This window comes from Panicum virgatum, chromosome 5K (genome assembly GCF_016808335.1).
Source record: "Panicum virgatum strain AP13 chromosome 5K, P.virgatum_v5, whole genome shotgun sequence".
NCBI lineage: Eukaryota > Viridiplantae > Streptophyta > Magnoliopsida > Poales > Poaceae > Panicum > Panicum virgatum.
The window spans coordinates 54,010,030-54,026,267 of record NC_053140.1 but is presented as its reverse complement, the minus strand read 5'-3'; the positions used below and the strand labels follow the sequence as shown (position 1 = coordinate 54,026,267).

General features: G+C 44.6%; 2 protein-coding genes across 2 annotated transcripts; one reads left to right on the top strand and one right to left on the bottom strand.

Moving 5' to 3' along the window:
* Window positions 1-546: 546 nt before the first annotated feature.
* LOC120710788 (zinc finger protein ZAT12-like) lies at window positions 547-1,506 on the top strand. The gene has a single exon (XM_039996367.1). It carries the CDS (start codon window positions 572-574, stop codon window positions 1,223-1,225), a length of 654 nt encoding a protein of 217 aa, XP_039852301.1. The 5' UTR covers window positions 547-571; the 3' UTR covers window positions 1,226-1,506.
* Window positions 1,507-2,517: 1,011 nt separating this feature from the next.
* Window positions 2,518-14,919, bottom strand: LOC120710252 (ras-related protein RABE1c-like; the record flags this gene model as incomplete). Its single annotated transcript, XM_039995897.1, has 9 exons — window positions 2,518-2,523; window positions 5,603-5,620; window positions 5,706-5,798; window positions 5,876-5,938; window positions 6,073-6,168; window positions 6,251-6,345; window positions 6,455-6,537; window positions 6,672-6,744; window positions 14,844-14,919. Coding segments are annotated over 9 exons (603 nt in total), but the record flags the coding sequence as incomplete, so codon positions are not given.
* Window positions 14,920-16,238: the final 1,319 nt, after the last annotated feature.

Genomic DNA, 16,238 nt, shown 5'->3' with positions numbered 1-16,238 from the left:
CGCCGGACAGTCGACCCAATAAATAATGGGATTGAGTTGAAGTATTGAACGGACTGTACCCAGTAGAGGAGTCACCGTGACACCATCGCCAACGTAACCGGCCCGATCGACGGAGGAGGTGTGAAAGCCATGCCCGGTCGAGTGACGGAAGTAAAACATGGCGAACGGAAGGGGCCGGGACGCGTAGTCCGGCAGGTCGCGGACGCCACCCACGTACCAGCGCGCTCGTCACTCGATCTCGCGGCGCAGCCTCTTCTAGAAAAGAGTAGCTCCAGTGCACACGCTCACACAAGCACACATGTTGACCAGGACATCCACGAGGGCCGGCCAATCGAGGGGTGTTCGAGTCCGGCGGTGGTAGCGTGGTCAAAGGTGTCGCGAGCGCCCGGAATAGTACACACATCCACGTCAAAGGCGGGCTCGACCGGCGGCATGCTAGCTAGGCTGCTGGCATCCATTTCCAACGCCGCCATGCGCTGCCGGCGCGTGCTGCTGCTATATATACCAGCGCCCTTGGCCCCATGCCCGGCACATTCGCAGCTGCTATATACATACTAGCTCATAGCTCGTCATGGCCAAGAGGGACAGGGCGGCGTGGGAGGTGGAGGCGGGCGCCGCGCACACGGCCCGCCTGCTCGTGCTCCTCGCGCAGGCGCAGCAGCAGCAGCAACGCCTCCTGCAGCACGGGCACGGGCACGGGGCGGCGCCGTTCCCACCGGGGATGGTGGTGGCGGGGCGCGGCGGGCACGGGCGCGTGTTCGAGTGCAAGACGTGCAGCCGGCAGTTCCCCACGTTCCAGGCGCTCGGGGGCCACCGCGCCAGCCACAAGCGGCCCAGGCTGCTCCACCAGCCGCCGCCGCAGCAGCAGCAGGGTCGACCGGCCGACGACCACGCGGAGCTCTGCCTCGGGCGCCAGCCGCTGCGGCCGGCGCCCAAGCCGAGGGTGCACGGGTGCCCCGTCTGCGGGCTCGAGTTCGCCATCGGCCAGGCGCTCGGCGGCCACATGCGCCGGCACCGCGCCGAGGCCGAGGCCGACGCCGAGGCGCACAGCAAGGCGCGGCCGCCGCCGGCGCCCGAGAAGGCCTGCGACGTCGCCGGTGGCATCTGCCTGGACCTCAACCTCACGCCGTCGGAGAACTGCGCCAAGTGCCGGAGCGTGGTGGTGCGGGGCGCCGCCGGGCAGGGTGTACATAAGGCGCTCGCCACGTTAGATTGCTCGCTCTAGTGTTGAGCCTTTGATTTACCTTAGGCTGCACATAGTTTTTCTTTCGTGGTCGTTGCTGACTGTTGAGTTCATCCTTGTATACACTGTTCCTTTGTTACTTTCTGGGTGTGCCCAAATTCTTTCCAAAAGAGACATGTTAGGAGTATATTTATAGGACAGGGTAGTTTGAAGGAAATAGAGATGACCTCTTTCATTTCCTTGGTGTAAATAGTAATAAATCACGCTGTGCATTTTCATTTGACCAAGCAGAGAGAATTTACCGAAGTAACAGTTTGGTACCACTTTGTAGTAATCTGGTATTGGCCAAGTTCGATATCAACCTTTTCAATTTTAATGCCCCTTTTTTTCTGAACAAATGCTGATATTTTGATAACCGCAGTAGTGCATGCAGACTAATTGCAAGGCTGTCAAATTTCCCAATGTCTTAATTCAGCAGGTCAGAATACACCCAAAAAAACCCCCACAAGAATATGAAAAAAAACAAAGCAGAATGAGTTTACAGTTTCTACGTATTCTTCCAATTTTAAACACGCACATGGAAGAATAACCGAGCTTGCCTTTTCAACCAATTTGACATAATGAAATGAGATGGGCAAACTAACTACCTCTCATGAAAACAATTACAATAATAGGATGAATATAATGGGAACGTATAATCAACATTCACGGCACAACCATATATTCCTCCACAGTTTGTCAGTTTCAAATTAAAACTCAAATGAAATACCGACTTCATTTCCACTTTCCTCTTGATTTATAATGTCAGGTTTCTCAATTTTTGCAACTACATACAGAATCATTTGAACTTAAAATTTATATAAATAGATTAAATTGAAGAAGTGCATATGTATACTCCTTTCAGAGAACTTCATGTTCATATGGTGTTAAAATCAAAGTGGAAATATCATTGGTTTGAAAGATACCTTTTTTTAAAAAAAAACTTGTACTAGTTGTTCCATCAGTTGCTACGATCATGCACAATACGCAACTACCAATTGCAAATATCATTTTCAACAATCATTAAGTCAAAAGTTTTAGCTTGTCAATGGTCCAAAAAAATTGGCATACTCACTGCAATAGTTATAATAACTGCTCCTAGAACATGTGCAGTCAAATTATTTTAAATATGACCTTTGATATTCTTTTGTAAATAGTCGGACAAACCATACAAAAAGATGGATCTGACTATATATAATATCACAAAACTTTATGTTTTACAAATGATAAATGTGACTATTAATGTTCATGCCAAACTTATTTGTGACTTGACGTACTATTACAGTACTATACCACTAGACCTGCAAACGAGAAGATAGAATTATTTAAATTTGATTGCACAGTGTTGCAAAAAGTAGGTGTGCGGTGTGCCGATTGATTTCAATAAAAAAATGCCACCCCCAACCCCCTCCAAAAAAACACCACCAGCAACCCAAAAGAGAGGCTGCAATAGTAAACTAAAAAGACGAGCAATCGTTGCACAGACTGAAAATAAGTAAAAGAATAAGCACATCATGATTATCTTCTCGACATTTTTCCTACAATATCAATTAAAAAGGTAAGAAAACATAGCCAAAATAGTTTAGGATCATGGAGACGAATTCCTCGTGAGCCACAGCAAGCAGATTTCTGAACCGAAGCCTCGGGCCTCAGCACCTTGATCTTTTCTAATATTTGTTAGAGTTTAGGATCACACAGTGCACAGATCGGATGGAATTATTTCACCTTTCACATGAGTTACAACAAGAGGTCCTAGATCTAGTATATGAACAAAGAGAACAGAGAGATTAAAAGGATGGACCCTCGCTGCCGCGGATTGAACTGGAGCCGGCCATCTGTGGTTCGGTGATGGAGATCCGCTCTAGGGCGGCGACGGGCGGTGCAGGGACGTCTCGGGTGCTGCGATGTCGCCGGTGGAGAAGCATCGAGGCGCGGCGACGGCGTTTCCTGCAGTAGAGCGGCGGGAACATCCTGGCGTCGGTGAGCTTCCCGTCGCTGCAGCCTGCCCTCTGGATCGGGTAGGGTTTGGACAATGGGGCAATGGCGGCTGTGGTGAACCTCATAAAGTGAGCCATCACTCCCCACCTCCTCTTTATAGGGCTGCGCGACGGGGGCCCACCAGCCTCGTCTTGGGCTGGGCCCCCGATCAGGGCGCGAGGTCAAGGGATTAGTTGGCCGTTGGGCCAATTGGTGGAGATCAATTCCAACATTCTCCCCCTTGATCTCCTCTTATACTTTCACCTTTATATCTTTTACTTTTTTTCATATTTCATCACAGATTAATGCATAGAGCAGTTTCATCGTCATGGTCGGTTGCCGATAGATTCAACAGCTACAATACATATCTCTGTTCTGAAATAGATACTTTAACTTTGGGGCCCTTTATTGTCCGGAAAATATAGGCTATACCATAAACACATGTCTGTCATTCTTTTACTCAATGCATTTAAATATAATTCCGGACTTTCTCCTTTACAACGTATAACTTTGTGTCAATGTGTTTGGCACCACACTTGACTCGTTGTCATAGGAGCAAACTACTTAAATGATTATCGCTGTTGTCAACCATTATCAACTCCGGGTACAGGTTCCCGTAATCATTTTGCCTGTCCCTCGGCCTCGTATCATGCTATACCATGTCTTTGCATCACATTGATGTTAATTGCTTTATTTTGGAGATTTTCCACACAAAAACTCCAAGTGTAAAAGTTAGCGACAATTGTGGATTTCGCTACATATTTCACAAGCTCTACTTTTGTACTCACAACTCTTTGAGAACACTAGTTATTTCTTTCTTAGCATGGGGCCGATATTCTCAATTTCATTCCAGTGATCTATATCTGGATTGAACTTTTGCTAAAATAACTCGGATACACGAACTATGTTAGGGTAAATTCTTTACTTGCGCGCTCATAAAGCTTTTAACAGCTGAAGCATATGGAACTATTTCCATCTCACATTGGCTCCTGGAACACTAAAGTTCCCAAAATTGTTACCCTTGACAATAGGAACAGTCGTAAGTTTACTCATATGCATACTTTATCTCTTTAAAATCTTTTCTAAGTATGCCTTTGTTGTAACCATAATACCCCTTCCTTTTTATCTCGATGAGTTTCAATTCTTGGACTAAAAACCAACCACCGAGATAAAAAACTTGAGGACAAGAATTCTTTATCTTCATTTAAGTCATGGAAAACCATTTTCCCATTCTTTAACTTTGCTTAAAATCTATTGTCCTGCTCAATCTCTTTAAACTCAAATTTTCTTACTATTTCAATGAACTTTAAATACCACCGTCTCAAGGTTTATTTCGATCCATAAATGGATTTCTTCTTGTGGTATCCCATATATTCTTTTCTTTTCATGACAAAACATCTGGTAGTGTCATGTAAACATTTCATCTATCTGATATAATTTCAAAACGTAACGCGCGACTAACGCCATTATGATTCTTAAAAAATCCTTTGCATGAGACAGGAAAAGTTCTCATTATTTTATTCTCTTTGTCTAAAATCTTTTGCTTTATGTCTTTCAACGTTCCCTCTGGAGTCACATTTCTCTTTATAGGTCCATTATAACCTACTGTGATCACTCTTTTAGGAACCATTCACTTTTCCATGGACTCAACCCATGGAATACTCGTGACGTCTTTAATTGAGGTGGAATCAACCTCCATTTGATTTTCTTTACTTGACACATTGTTTTCTATATAGGGCTGTTGTTGCTCTTTGCCAAAAGGCAATGGACTCTATAGGCTCTTGCATAACAAGATCTTTTTTTACATTATTCATCTTCTTTGAAAAGCTAACAACAGGTGTTGTATACAACATCGACAAATATAAGAAACTTATTGCTTCTGAATCATCGAAGTGGACACGCATTCCTACTTCTCTTCAAGTTTTAGGTCTCTACATACCATGCTCCCCCAGATTATTCCATCTGCTGTAAAGATGGCATATCAGTAAATCTCTTGTTTGGGTTCCATCTGTTAAAGACTTTATATATGCTCTGAAGCACCGTCTTACTATCTTTGAGGGTTATCCAGTATGAATACCGGCTAACTGACTATCTTCCTTTTGAAACTGTAAAAAGGTCCTGGAATTTAGCTATTTCTTTACATAGGGGTATCAATATAGTGACCGTTGTACTCCCCCTGGCGGTCACATTTATCTTTGATAGATCATCTTTTGCTTTCAATGCATAGTATGCATCATATTGTCCATTATCTAAAGTACAGGGAAGCATCTTTCTTAACTGTTTCACATTTCTCCCCTTTGCGCGATGGGGGCCCACCAGCCTCGTCTTGGGCTGCCCCCGATCAGGGCGCGAGGTCAAGGGATTAGTTGGCCGTTGGGCCAATTTGTGGAGATCAATTCCAACAATATTGACTACCCGATCCTACAAACAAGAAGATATTTTTCAAACTCTAAACAGAGTAAATAAATTCACATGCTCATAAACACAAGCCTCTGTGTAACCATACCTCAGGCTTGGAATCAGTTTCAGAAAGTCTCTGCTTAATGTCTCGGGCAATGGAGAAGGAAACTTGTTCCACATTGAGGTTAGTCTTGGCACTCTGAAAGATACAGCCCGAAGTAAAATCAGAATATGTTCGTCAGTGAAACAACAAAACAACACAGCACAGGAATTTACAGTCTCGAAAAGCTTGATGTCATATTCATCGGCTAGTGCTTGCCCCTTTGCAGTAGGAACAGCCTACAATAACAGTCAAAAAGAGAAGTGAAGCAGTAATTCAAAACTAACAGCAGGTTGTCTATTAGAGGCTTAGAGCCGATATCAGAGAAGTAAAAAATATCACATAATTGGGCTAGGGGTGCTTGGATCAATACCCTTTTAGTCTCATCCATGTCAGCCTTGTTGCCTACCAATATTTTATTCACATTATCAGACGCATGCTGTTCGATGTTGCAGATCCAGTTCCGTATCTGTACGTCAAATGAACCAGAATATCAAAAAAAAAATCAGGCCAAATTATCGAAATTGAAGATTAAAGAGATATATAAGGGCTATACTTTTGATAGATGACTCATCAGTGACATCATAAACAAGCAAGATACCCATGGCTCCTCGGTGGCTCGGTAGTATGCTGAGATGAAAGGAAACTCAATTGAAAATATCAGTTTATCATATAGCTTCATAGAACTGGCCAGTGGCCACAAGCACGTAATGAAACGCAGCGTAGCACCTGTAGTGATAGACTGATAGTCCTACACCGATCTTGACCAGCAGTATCCCAAATTTGCAATTTAACACGCTTGCCGTCCAGTTCAACTGTTCTTTTCTTAAAATCAATGCTGCATGCAAGCGGGAATTAAGATCAACGCGCAAATAATGCTATATTCCATAAGGAAAACTTGAGGTGGTAGAATAAGAATGCAAAACAGGAAAGCTTGAAGAGATATAAATAATATTTCAACATAGAGCATACCCAATTGTAGTAATGAAACTAGTGGTGAAGGAACCATCGGAGAACCACAGTAGGAGGCAACTCTTGCCAACACCTATGTACAGGGAAAAGGAAAGGTTCAGGGAATTGACTCGTTTGTAAATTGAAGAAATATGATGGTAATGGTGAATATAAAAAGTTAGAAAGTGACAGTGCAGAACAAGATGTATAGAGTGATAGTGCAGAATGTAGAGTCAGATGTTAATCGTGTTCTAAAATTGAAGTATACCAAATATTGTGGTTGGGTATGATTTATGCTGAAAAACTTCCTTTTCCTATGCCAATCCATCTGAACTATACATGGCCAATCCATCTGAACTATACATGGTTTCATTATAGCTTATACATGATGTGTTTGTCACTGATTGTGGGATATTCGGATGGTCTTGAACATCACACATGCACATGCATCTGAAGAAAGGAGCAGACCTCTGTAAACCTTTGCATTCACGCCATATTTTCTAGTACAGCTGGAACCATTTTACAACCATCCCGTACTTCAGGAATGAAGCTAACTAGATGAGCATGAGCCATTGTCCTTGTCTACATGCTTGGGAACACCGTAATCGAGCCTTGTAGATCATAATCCAAACAAACAGACACTTATTCAGACACGGAATCAAACAATCCGACTTGCATTTGGCACCCCATATACAAGTCCAGCATTCCTTCAGCAAAAACAAGAATACTCTTCTGCAGAACAATAATGTCCCCTACTCCCCCATATCCCTGGTACTAGCACTTTGTCCAATTTCACATAAGATAACTGCTATTCTCTTATCAATATCTCATCGTTATCTTCTGTATCACTCCCTAATTCAACATGAAAATAAGGCATCCGTAGCTGTCACTTAATACAGAGGCAGCAGCTAATCATGTTGGATTTGTTAGTTTGACCTTGGTCAACCCTTAACTAACGCAATCAGAGGGGATATCTATTCCCCAAATCTCGGATTCGGGAAACAAATCCCGAGTCCGGTTTTGCCGTGATCGGGAGGCAAAACCCTAAGCCCATTGGGCTCGGCCCTGGGCCTACAGCGTGACTATAAATAGAGGGTCAACCCCATAGGGTTTGATTCATCCCAAAACTCTCGTGATTCTCACGCAATCCACCCTAACCGATCGCTAAGCACGCTGGAAGGCTCGGAAGCACGAGCACCACGTCCGGGGCAGTGCCGCTGACGCCCTGAAGGACGCCGCTACCCCGAGAGATCCCTCAAGGAACGACTACGCTACGTCCCCGACTCCGCTCTCGTCGTCAACGACATCACCCCTGCACCGACGACCATGGACGCCACGGCCGCCGGTACAAGACCGAATACTCATGTTAATCCGCATTAGTGAAGTCAATGAGATCTACTGTGTAGACTAGATGATCCTGTTAAAGTTCTAAGTTAATGTTTTACTAACATTTGGTATCAGTTAGCCTAGATCTAGTCTACTTAGATCCATTTCATGGTTCGGTCAGTTAAGAAAAGGTGATGCCTAGATCTAGTTCTTCATGTTTTAGTTACTTTTCATTAAGTCAGTATGATTAGCACACTAGATCTATCAGTATTCAGTTAGTCAGTACGTTTCGCATGCCTACATCCATAAGTTCATTAAGCTTTTCTAGGTGTTCATCATGTTTTACATTAGATTGGTTAAGCTAGGGTTACGAATCAGTTTAGAAAAGGGAAGGGTTTGCATGAAACACCGAATCACACACACACGCAAACTCAGCAAACCCTAACCCTAACCCTAAGTTAAGCAGCCTACCTGAGAGCCGGCCATCAGTAGGCTGGCACGGGTCGCGCGTGCGCAGATCCTGCCATCGGTTCGGCCGGTCTCGCGCGCGAACCGTCGGATCCGATCGCCGCTCACCATCAGCATTAGGGGACCGCCGTGGAGGTCCTCGACGGCTGCGTGCTCACCGCGAGGGGAGCGCACCGACAAGAGCCCCCACAACGGTCCCGCCGATCCAGCGCCACCGCGTCGCCATGCGCGCCGGCGAGCGAGCTCGAGCCACGGCCGTGCTGCGCGCTCGGCTCGTCTCTCTTCCTCACTAAGATAAGCACCGGGGGGAGAGGGGAAAGGTGGTGGCTAGCCGGAGTTGAGGAAGGAGCACGGCGGCGCGCGGCGCTGGCCGCCATGACCGGCTGCTGCTTGCGGCCGGCGGATGAGAGCGCATCGGCTGCGGGGAGGGGGAAGAAAAATGATTAGGGTTTTCGACCCCCCTGCCCCCCCCCCCGCCGTTTTCGGATATTTAAGGGCCGCAGCGGCGAACGTCGGCCGTCGATCACGATGAATGGCCGGGAGCGCTCGGAGCTCGGCGCCTCGCCTCCGCGCGCAGCGCCCGCGTGGGCCGCTTTGGCAGCCCGCTCATTGCCGCCTGGGTCGACTTTCGCCTGGGACGTCGCTGTGTCGCCGCTGCAGCTCGCGCACACGTTTAGAGCCGCGCCAAGCCGGGCCGGGCCGCCGCCTGCTGCTGCTGGGCTGGCTGCCGCTGCTGTTGCGCGCGCAGGCTGCGCTGAGTTGGGCCGGCGCGCGTGGTTTGGGCTGCGCGTTTTTGAGTTTCCATACCAGTACGTGATAAGCTTTTTCCATTAAGTTTTCAGTGTATTTTGCTCCTTTTAAGCTCACATTTAATTAAGTCATTTTTTATTAAGTTTCCAGTTCCTGTTTAAGTCAGTTAATCATTATTTTCAGTACATTTATTCAGATGTTGGTGTTGTATTTTAAATCCACCACTATACTTTGAGATGCCTCTAAATAAATGGAACCAACGAGAAGTTTGTTTAGAGTAAACTTGTGATTATTTCTGACCAACTTTGTTTTAATCATGAGTATTAAGATGAATTTTGATTGCTTTTCCCAACGGTGATGCATTTTGAAATTTAATTGCATGCTTTTAATCAGACCAACGTAGGGTTATTATCATGCTTTTTATTTGCATTTCATTGTATATGCTTACTAAGTTAAGTTTAATTGATCTTATTTTCAGCTACTAATGTCAATGTTGTGTCATCCTATCTGAACAACATTGAGCCGCTCAACGGTGCAAACTTTCATGAGTGGAAGGACAAGATCATCACATGCTTGGTTTGGAATGATCTTGATGTTGCTCTGAGGAAGGATAAGCCTGCTGCGCATGCTACTGGGGCTAGTACAACTCCAAATGAGAAGTGGGACAGATCTGATCGCATGGCTCTCATGGTTATGATGCAGACCATCAGTGCTGGCATCAAGGGCGCCATCCCCACTAAGAATGCTCAGGGCGTTGATCTAAATGCTAAGGAGTACCTGGCCAAGATTGAGGAGAATTTTAAGAGCTCATCTAAAACTTATGCTAGTACACTCATCATGAAGTTGGTGGGTTCTCATTATAATGGTCAGTCTGCCATAAGGGAGCACATCCTCAATATGTGCGACATGGCTAACAGGCTTAAGGAAATGCAGATGGAGATCTCTGAGGGTTTTCTTGTGCATTAAATCATGACATCACTGCCTCCACAGTATGCTGCCTTTAAGATTAATTACAACACCAACAAGACCGTTTGGTCTATCAGTGAGTTGATCAGCTACTGTGTTGAAGAAGAAGAAAGGTTTAAGACTGAAAAGATGAAGGATGTTGTGAACATGGTTGGCAACCTCAGCATTTCAGGCACTCCAAAGAATCAATATGAGTCAGGTAGCAGCAAGCAAGGCCAAAGGAAGTATAAGAAGACTGGGAACAAGAACTTTGGGCCCAAGAACAACAACAACAAGTTCAAGCGCCATCAGACCAAGGGCGGCAAGATGTTGTGCTCTTTCTGTGACTCACCTAAGCATCTTCAGAAAGCCTATCCTGGCTTCAAGGAATGGCTGAAAGAACAAGATAAGTGTGATGTTGTTTCGTTCATTGATGAGTTATTCTTAGCGGATTTTTCTCCTAATACTTGGTGGATTGACTCAGGTGCCACTGTGCACATCTCTAATTCATTACAGATATTCCGTATGATCCGAACTATAAGAAAGGGGGAGCGAAGCCTAAGAGTGGCTGATGGGACTCCAGTTGAAGTTGAAGGCGTTGGAAGTTTCCACTTAGAGTTGCCGGGCGGCTTCCAGCTTAATTTAGATGATGTCCTTTATGCTCCTAGTTTAAAGAGAAACTTAATTTCTGTTTCAGCATTAGATGATTCGAGTCATATTTGTGAGTTTGGAAACAATCGGTGTGTGATAAATTTTAATTCAATAAATGTGGGTCTTGCTGTCAGGCAAGGCAAACTTTATATGCTCTCTCTTGATGATGATTCTGTAATGAATGTCAGTAATGTTTTGAATAAGCGTAAGCGGTTTAATGAGACATCTTCGAAATTGTGGCATTGTCGTTTAGGCCACATTTCGAGGGGGAGAATGGAACGTCTCATTAAAGATGAAATACTTGATAAGTTAGACTTCTCCGATTCAGACCGCTGCATTGACTGCATTAAGGGAAAATACGCTAAGACTATTAAGAAAGGCGCTATTAGAAGTTCGGGCGTGTTAGAATTAATTCACACAGATATATGTGGTCCGCTCTCAGTGACATCAGTAGATTGCTATGATTCTTTTATAACGTTTACTGATGATTATTCTTGCTATGGACATATCTACCCCATTCGTAAGCGTTCAGATGTGCTAGAAATTTTTAAAGTCTATAAACAAGAAGTTGAGAAACAGCACAATACTTCCATTAAAATTGTAAGATCAGATAGGGGTGGAGAATATTATGGTAAACTTGGACAATATGGTCAGATTAAGGGACCATTTGCCAAGTACTTAGAAGAAAATGGCATAAGAGCACAATACTCCATGCCGGGAGAACCACAGCAAAATGGAGTTACTAAACGTCGCAACCGTACGCTAATGGATATGGTACGGAGCATGCTCAGTTATTCTAGCTTGCCTGTGGAGCTGTGGATGGAAGCATTAAAAACAGCAGCTCATATACTTAATCGGGTTCCATCTAAGTCAGTTCCCAAGACGCCATTTGAATTATGGACTGGGAGGAAACCGTCTCTGAATTATTTAAAAGTATGGGGCTGTCCTGCTGAGGCTAAGTTATTTGATCCACATCATAAGAAATTAGATTCTAAGACTGTGAGCTGTCACTTTATTGGTTATCCTGATAAGTCTAAAGGGTACCGATTCTACAGTCCTGGTCGCTCCACTAAGTTCGTTGAGACCAGACAGGCTGAATTCTTAGAAGATTTGGGAATTAATGAAGAATTTCCAAAGACGGATATCAGTCTCGAAGAACTACGGGTTGAGCTTCCCAATCCAATAGTTCCAGAGCCTACGATGGTATATCAGTTTGTACCACCAGTTATTCCTCAAATGAGTAGCACAGTGACAGCAACGGGGGAGCAGGCGCCACCTCCTCCAGAGGCTCAGGCGCCACCTCCAGAGGCACAGGCGCCAGTCGCGCCAGTAGTGCAGCCTCAACCCGTTCCTCAGCCAGTTGAACAACAACCATTAAGAAGGTCAACTCGGCCAAGGAATCCAGCTCTTCTTGACTGTTATGAGACATATTTAAGTGAGGATTTGTATGATGTTGGGAAGATTAATGACCCTGCCACATTCAGAGAGGCAGTTGAAAGTGAGAATTCTACTAAATGGATTGAAGCCATGGAAGAGGAACTAAAGTCTATGAGTTCTAATCAGGTCTGGGATTTAATAGAAATTCCTGATGGAATCAAAATAGTAGGCTGTAAGTGGGTCTACAAAACCAAATGTGATTCCAAAGGGAAGATCGAAAGATTCAAGGCAAGACTCGTAGCTAAAGTGTTTACACAGAAGGAAGGGATTTATTATAACGAAAGCTTCTCTCCTGTGTCTACCAAAGATTCATTCAGAGTTGTCATGGCACTCGTAGCCCATTTTGATATGCAGTTACATCAGATGGATGTTAAGACTGCGTTCCTAAATGGAGACTTAGATGAAACAATTTATATGGCGCAACCGAAAGGTTTTGCCATTAAAGGTAAAGAACACATGGGATGCAGATTAAAGAAATCCATTTATGGACTTAAGCAAGCGTCCAGACAGTGGAACCTCAAATTCGATGAAGTTATTAAGAAATTCGGATTTGTGGAAAATGATGTAGATAGATGCATTTACATTAAAGCCAAGGGTGGAAAACTAATAATTCTAGTACTGTATGTGGATGACATACTGTTAGCCTGCAACGATAAGAACATGTTGCATGAGACTAAGAATTTCCTCTCATCTCATTTTGATATGAAGGATCTTGGTGAAGCCTCGTATGTACTTGGCATTGAGATACACCGAGACAGAGCCCAAGGCGTTCTAGGATTATCTCAGAAAGCTTATATTGAGAAAATGCTTAAAAGATATAATCTTGATAAGTGCAACACGTCACCTGTTCCGTTGCAGAAGGGCGATAAGCTAAATGGAAGTCAGTGCCCTAAGAATGATTTTGAAAGAAGTAAGATGTGTAATATTCCATATGCATCAGCTGTTGGAAGCTTGATGTATGCGCAAGTCTGTACGCATCCAGACTTGACATTTACAGCCGGAGTACTAAGCAGATATCAGTCTAATCCAGGATGGGCTCACTGGGTAGGTGTTAAGAAGGCATTAAGATATTTCCAAGGCACAAAACATTACATGTTAACATATAAGAGAACTGATAACCTTGAGGTTGAATGTTACACTGACGCTGACTTTGCTGGTGATGAAGATGACAGGAAGTCTACTTCCGGTTATATTTATACACTAGCAAGGGGAGCGATATCATGGAGAAGTGGTAAGCAAGGTGTAACGGCTGCATCTACAATGCAAGCTGAATTTGTATCATGTTATGATGCCACGGGACAGGCAGTGTGGCTTAAGAACTTTATACCGGCATTAAGACTTGTTGATAGCATCTCGAGACCTATCACAATGTACTGCGACAATCAGTCTGCAGTTTTCTTTTGCGCAAACGATAAACTATGTGGTGCTTCTAAGCACATAGATCTTAAGTATCGTGTAGTGAAAGATAGAAACCGGGACAATACACTTAAGATTCAGCATATAAGTACTAAATAAAATATTGCGGATCCGCTCATAAAAGGTCTACCACCAATCCTCTTTCAGAAGCATGTCCTAGGCATGGGTCTGGTGGGTAGCCTGGATCAAGTCCTGGTTCAGGGCCATTAAATTTCCCTAATTAAGAATAAGAGTTCTGACAAGGTTTCTCGGTGAGACTATGGGTAATGTTGTCCCAGTATGCCGTTGTGGTGTTGATGACGCATTAGTCTGGTACTTACTGGCTTACTGAGGAGGAACATTAGTTTAGTTTAAATTAAGTCAGTGACTGAATAGTCATTAGTTTAAGTTTAAGTTGTTGACCTTCGGTCAAGTGGGAGAATGTTGGATTTGTTAGTTTGACCTCGGTCAACCCTTAACCAACGCAATCAGAGGGGATATCTATTCCCCAAATCTCGGACTCGGAAAACAAATCCCGAGTCTGGTTTTGCCGTGATCGGGAGGCAAAACCCTAAGCCCATTGAGCTCGGCCCCGGGCCTACAGCGTGACTATAAATAGAGGGTCAACCCCATAGGGTTTGATTCATCCCAAAACTCTCGTGATTCTCACGCAATCCACCCTAACCGATCGCTAAGCACGCTGGAAGGCTCGGAAGCACGAGCACCACGTCTGGGGCAGTGCCGCTGGCGCCCTGAAGGACGCCGCTACCCCAAGAGATCCCTCAAGGAACGACTACGCTACGTCCTCGACTCCGCTCTCGTCGTCAACGACATCACCCCTGCATCGACGACCATGGACGCCACGGCCACCGGTACAAGACCGAATACTCATGTTAATCCGCATTAGTGAAGTCAATGAGATCTACTGTGTAGACTAGATGATCCTGTTAAAGTTCTAAGTTAATGTTTTACTAACAAATCAATTACAGCTACTGACAATCCGGGCAATGCATATTCTCATGCAGCCACAACTCGCCACCAGCAAGTAAACCAAGCCACACGCGTCTGCTAATGCGCTATAAATCCAAGAAATGAAACAAACAATCCACCGACAGCTAGCTTAGCATTTCATCACGAGCCACTTTCAAGCAGACTAACGCAGCGGTGAATCAAAGCGGAGACATCATCAGGAGCCAGGTAGACCGCAACACGCTCACTCACCATTGTCGCCGATGAGGAGCAGCTTGATGAGGTAGTCGTTGTCGACGCGACCGCGCGAGCCCTCGCCGGCGAGGCGATGCAGCCATCGTGCGTGTTTTTTTATTTTTATATTTTTCAAAAAAAATTACAGAAATATATTTTTGGTTTTAGATTTTACAGTTCTATACCCCTACCGTCCGGCAAGGGGGCGGCAGGGGGCCTGCCGCCCGGCAGGGGGGCGGCGGGCTCCCGCCCCAAATATAAAACTCCGCCCCTTCCCTCGTGCCCTCATTTTCTGCCCACGAGATTCAGAGAGGGGAGAGGGAGAGAGGAGGGGTGAGGGAGGTAATTCCACCGGCGAAGCCCTGCCGGATTTTGGATCCGAACCGCAGGTAACTAATATTTCTCAACTATTATAGACATGTTTCTAAAATAATTATGAATTAGAATAGATTTAGTTTTTGGATAGTGAAATATAGAATAGTAAACTTAGAATGATAGACCTGTTTCTAAAATAATTATGAATTAGAATCGCTTGAACAAATTCATCAGACCCTTATTCTTGAACCGCTCATAAAAGTTAGCAGCCATATGCCTCACACACCACCTATTGACAACATCTGGCCATATAGGAGGTGAAAATTGACTACCTTCTTGGAGCTGCCTTATAGCTGCAAGTAGACCTGCATGCCTATCACTGATAAGGCAAACATTAGGCCTTCCAGCAACAACGTGAATCTTCAGACGTTCAAGAAACCAGTACCAGCTTTCTGTGTTCTCATTCTCAACAAAGGCAAAGGCGATGGGAACTATGTGCTTGTTGCAATCAATTCCGATTGCCGTCAATATTGTTCTCTTATATTTCCCTATCAGGAAAGTGCCGTCAATACACAGAACAGGAAGGCAGTAAATGAATGCCCTCACACATGGTCCAATGCAGAAGAAAGCTCGCAGCAGAATGCTTGGCCCCCCTGACAAGCTCGATACACTGTATGTATCAAAAGCACTTCCAGGATTTCTGTGCACAATTGCTTCAAGCATACGAGGTAGGTTGTCATATGATGCTTCATAAGTGTCAAAACTCATCTCAAATACTTTTTGTTTAGCCCGCCAAGCCATTGCATAGCTGATCACATACTGGAAATTTTGTTCAATGTCCATAATTATCAATGCAGGCTCGTAATCCATTTTGTCAAGAATCACCCCATACATCTTCTTAGCCATGAAAGTTGATGTGATATTACGATGATGTCCCACAACACCTGTCAATCTACAAGTATGTGGTGTCACAATTGAACATTCCCAGTGTGTATTGAACTTTCCCTTGTATGCATGCACTCGCCATGTACAGTCTCTATCTGCACACCTCACCTCGTATTCTTTGCTGCTAGACTTCAGTACTCTGAATTCCTTCCT

Excerpts from the sequence above, each read along its gene's own strand:
- LOC120710788 (XM_039996367.1), top strand. The coding sequence starts at position 572 with ATGGCCAAGAGGGACAGGGCGGCGTGGGAGGTGGAGGCGGGCGCCGCG.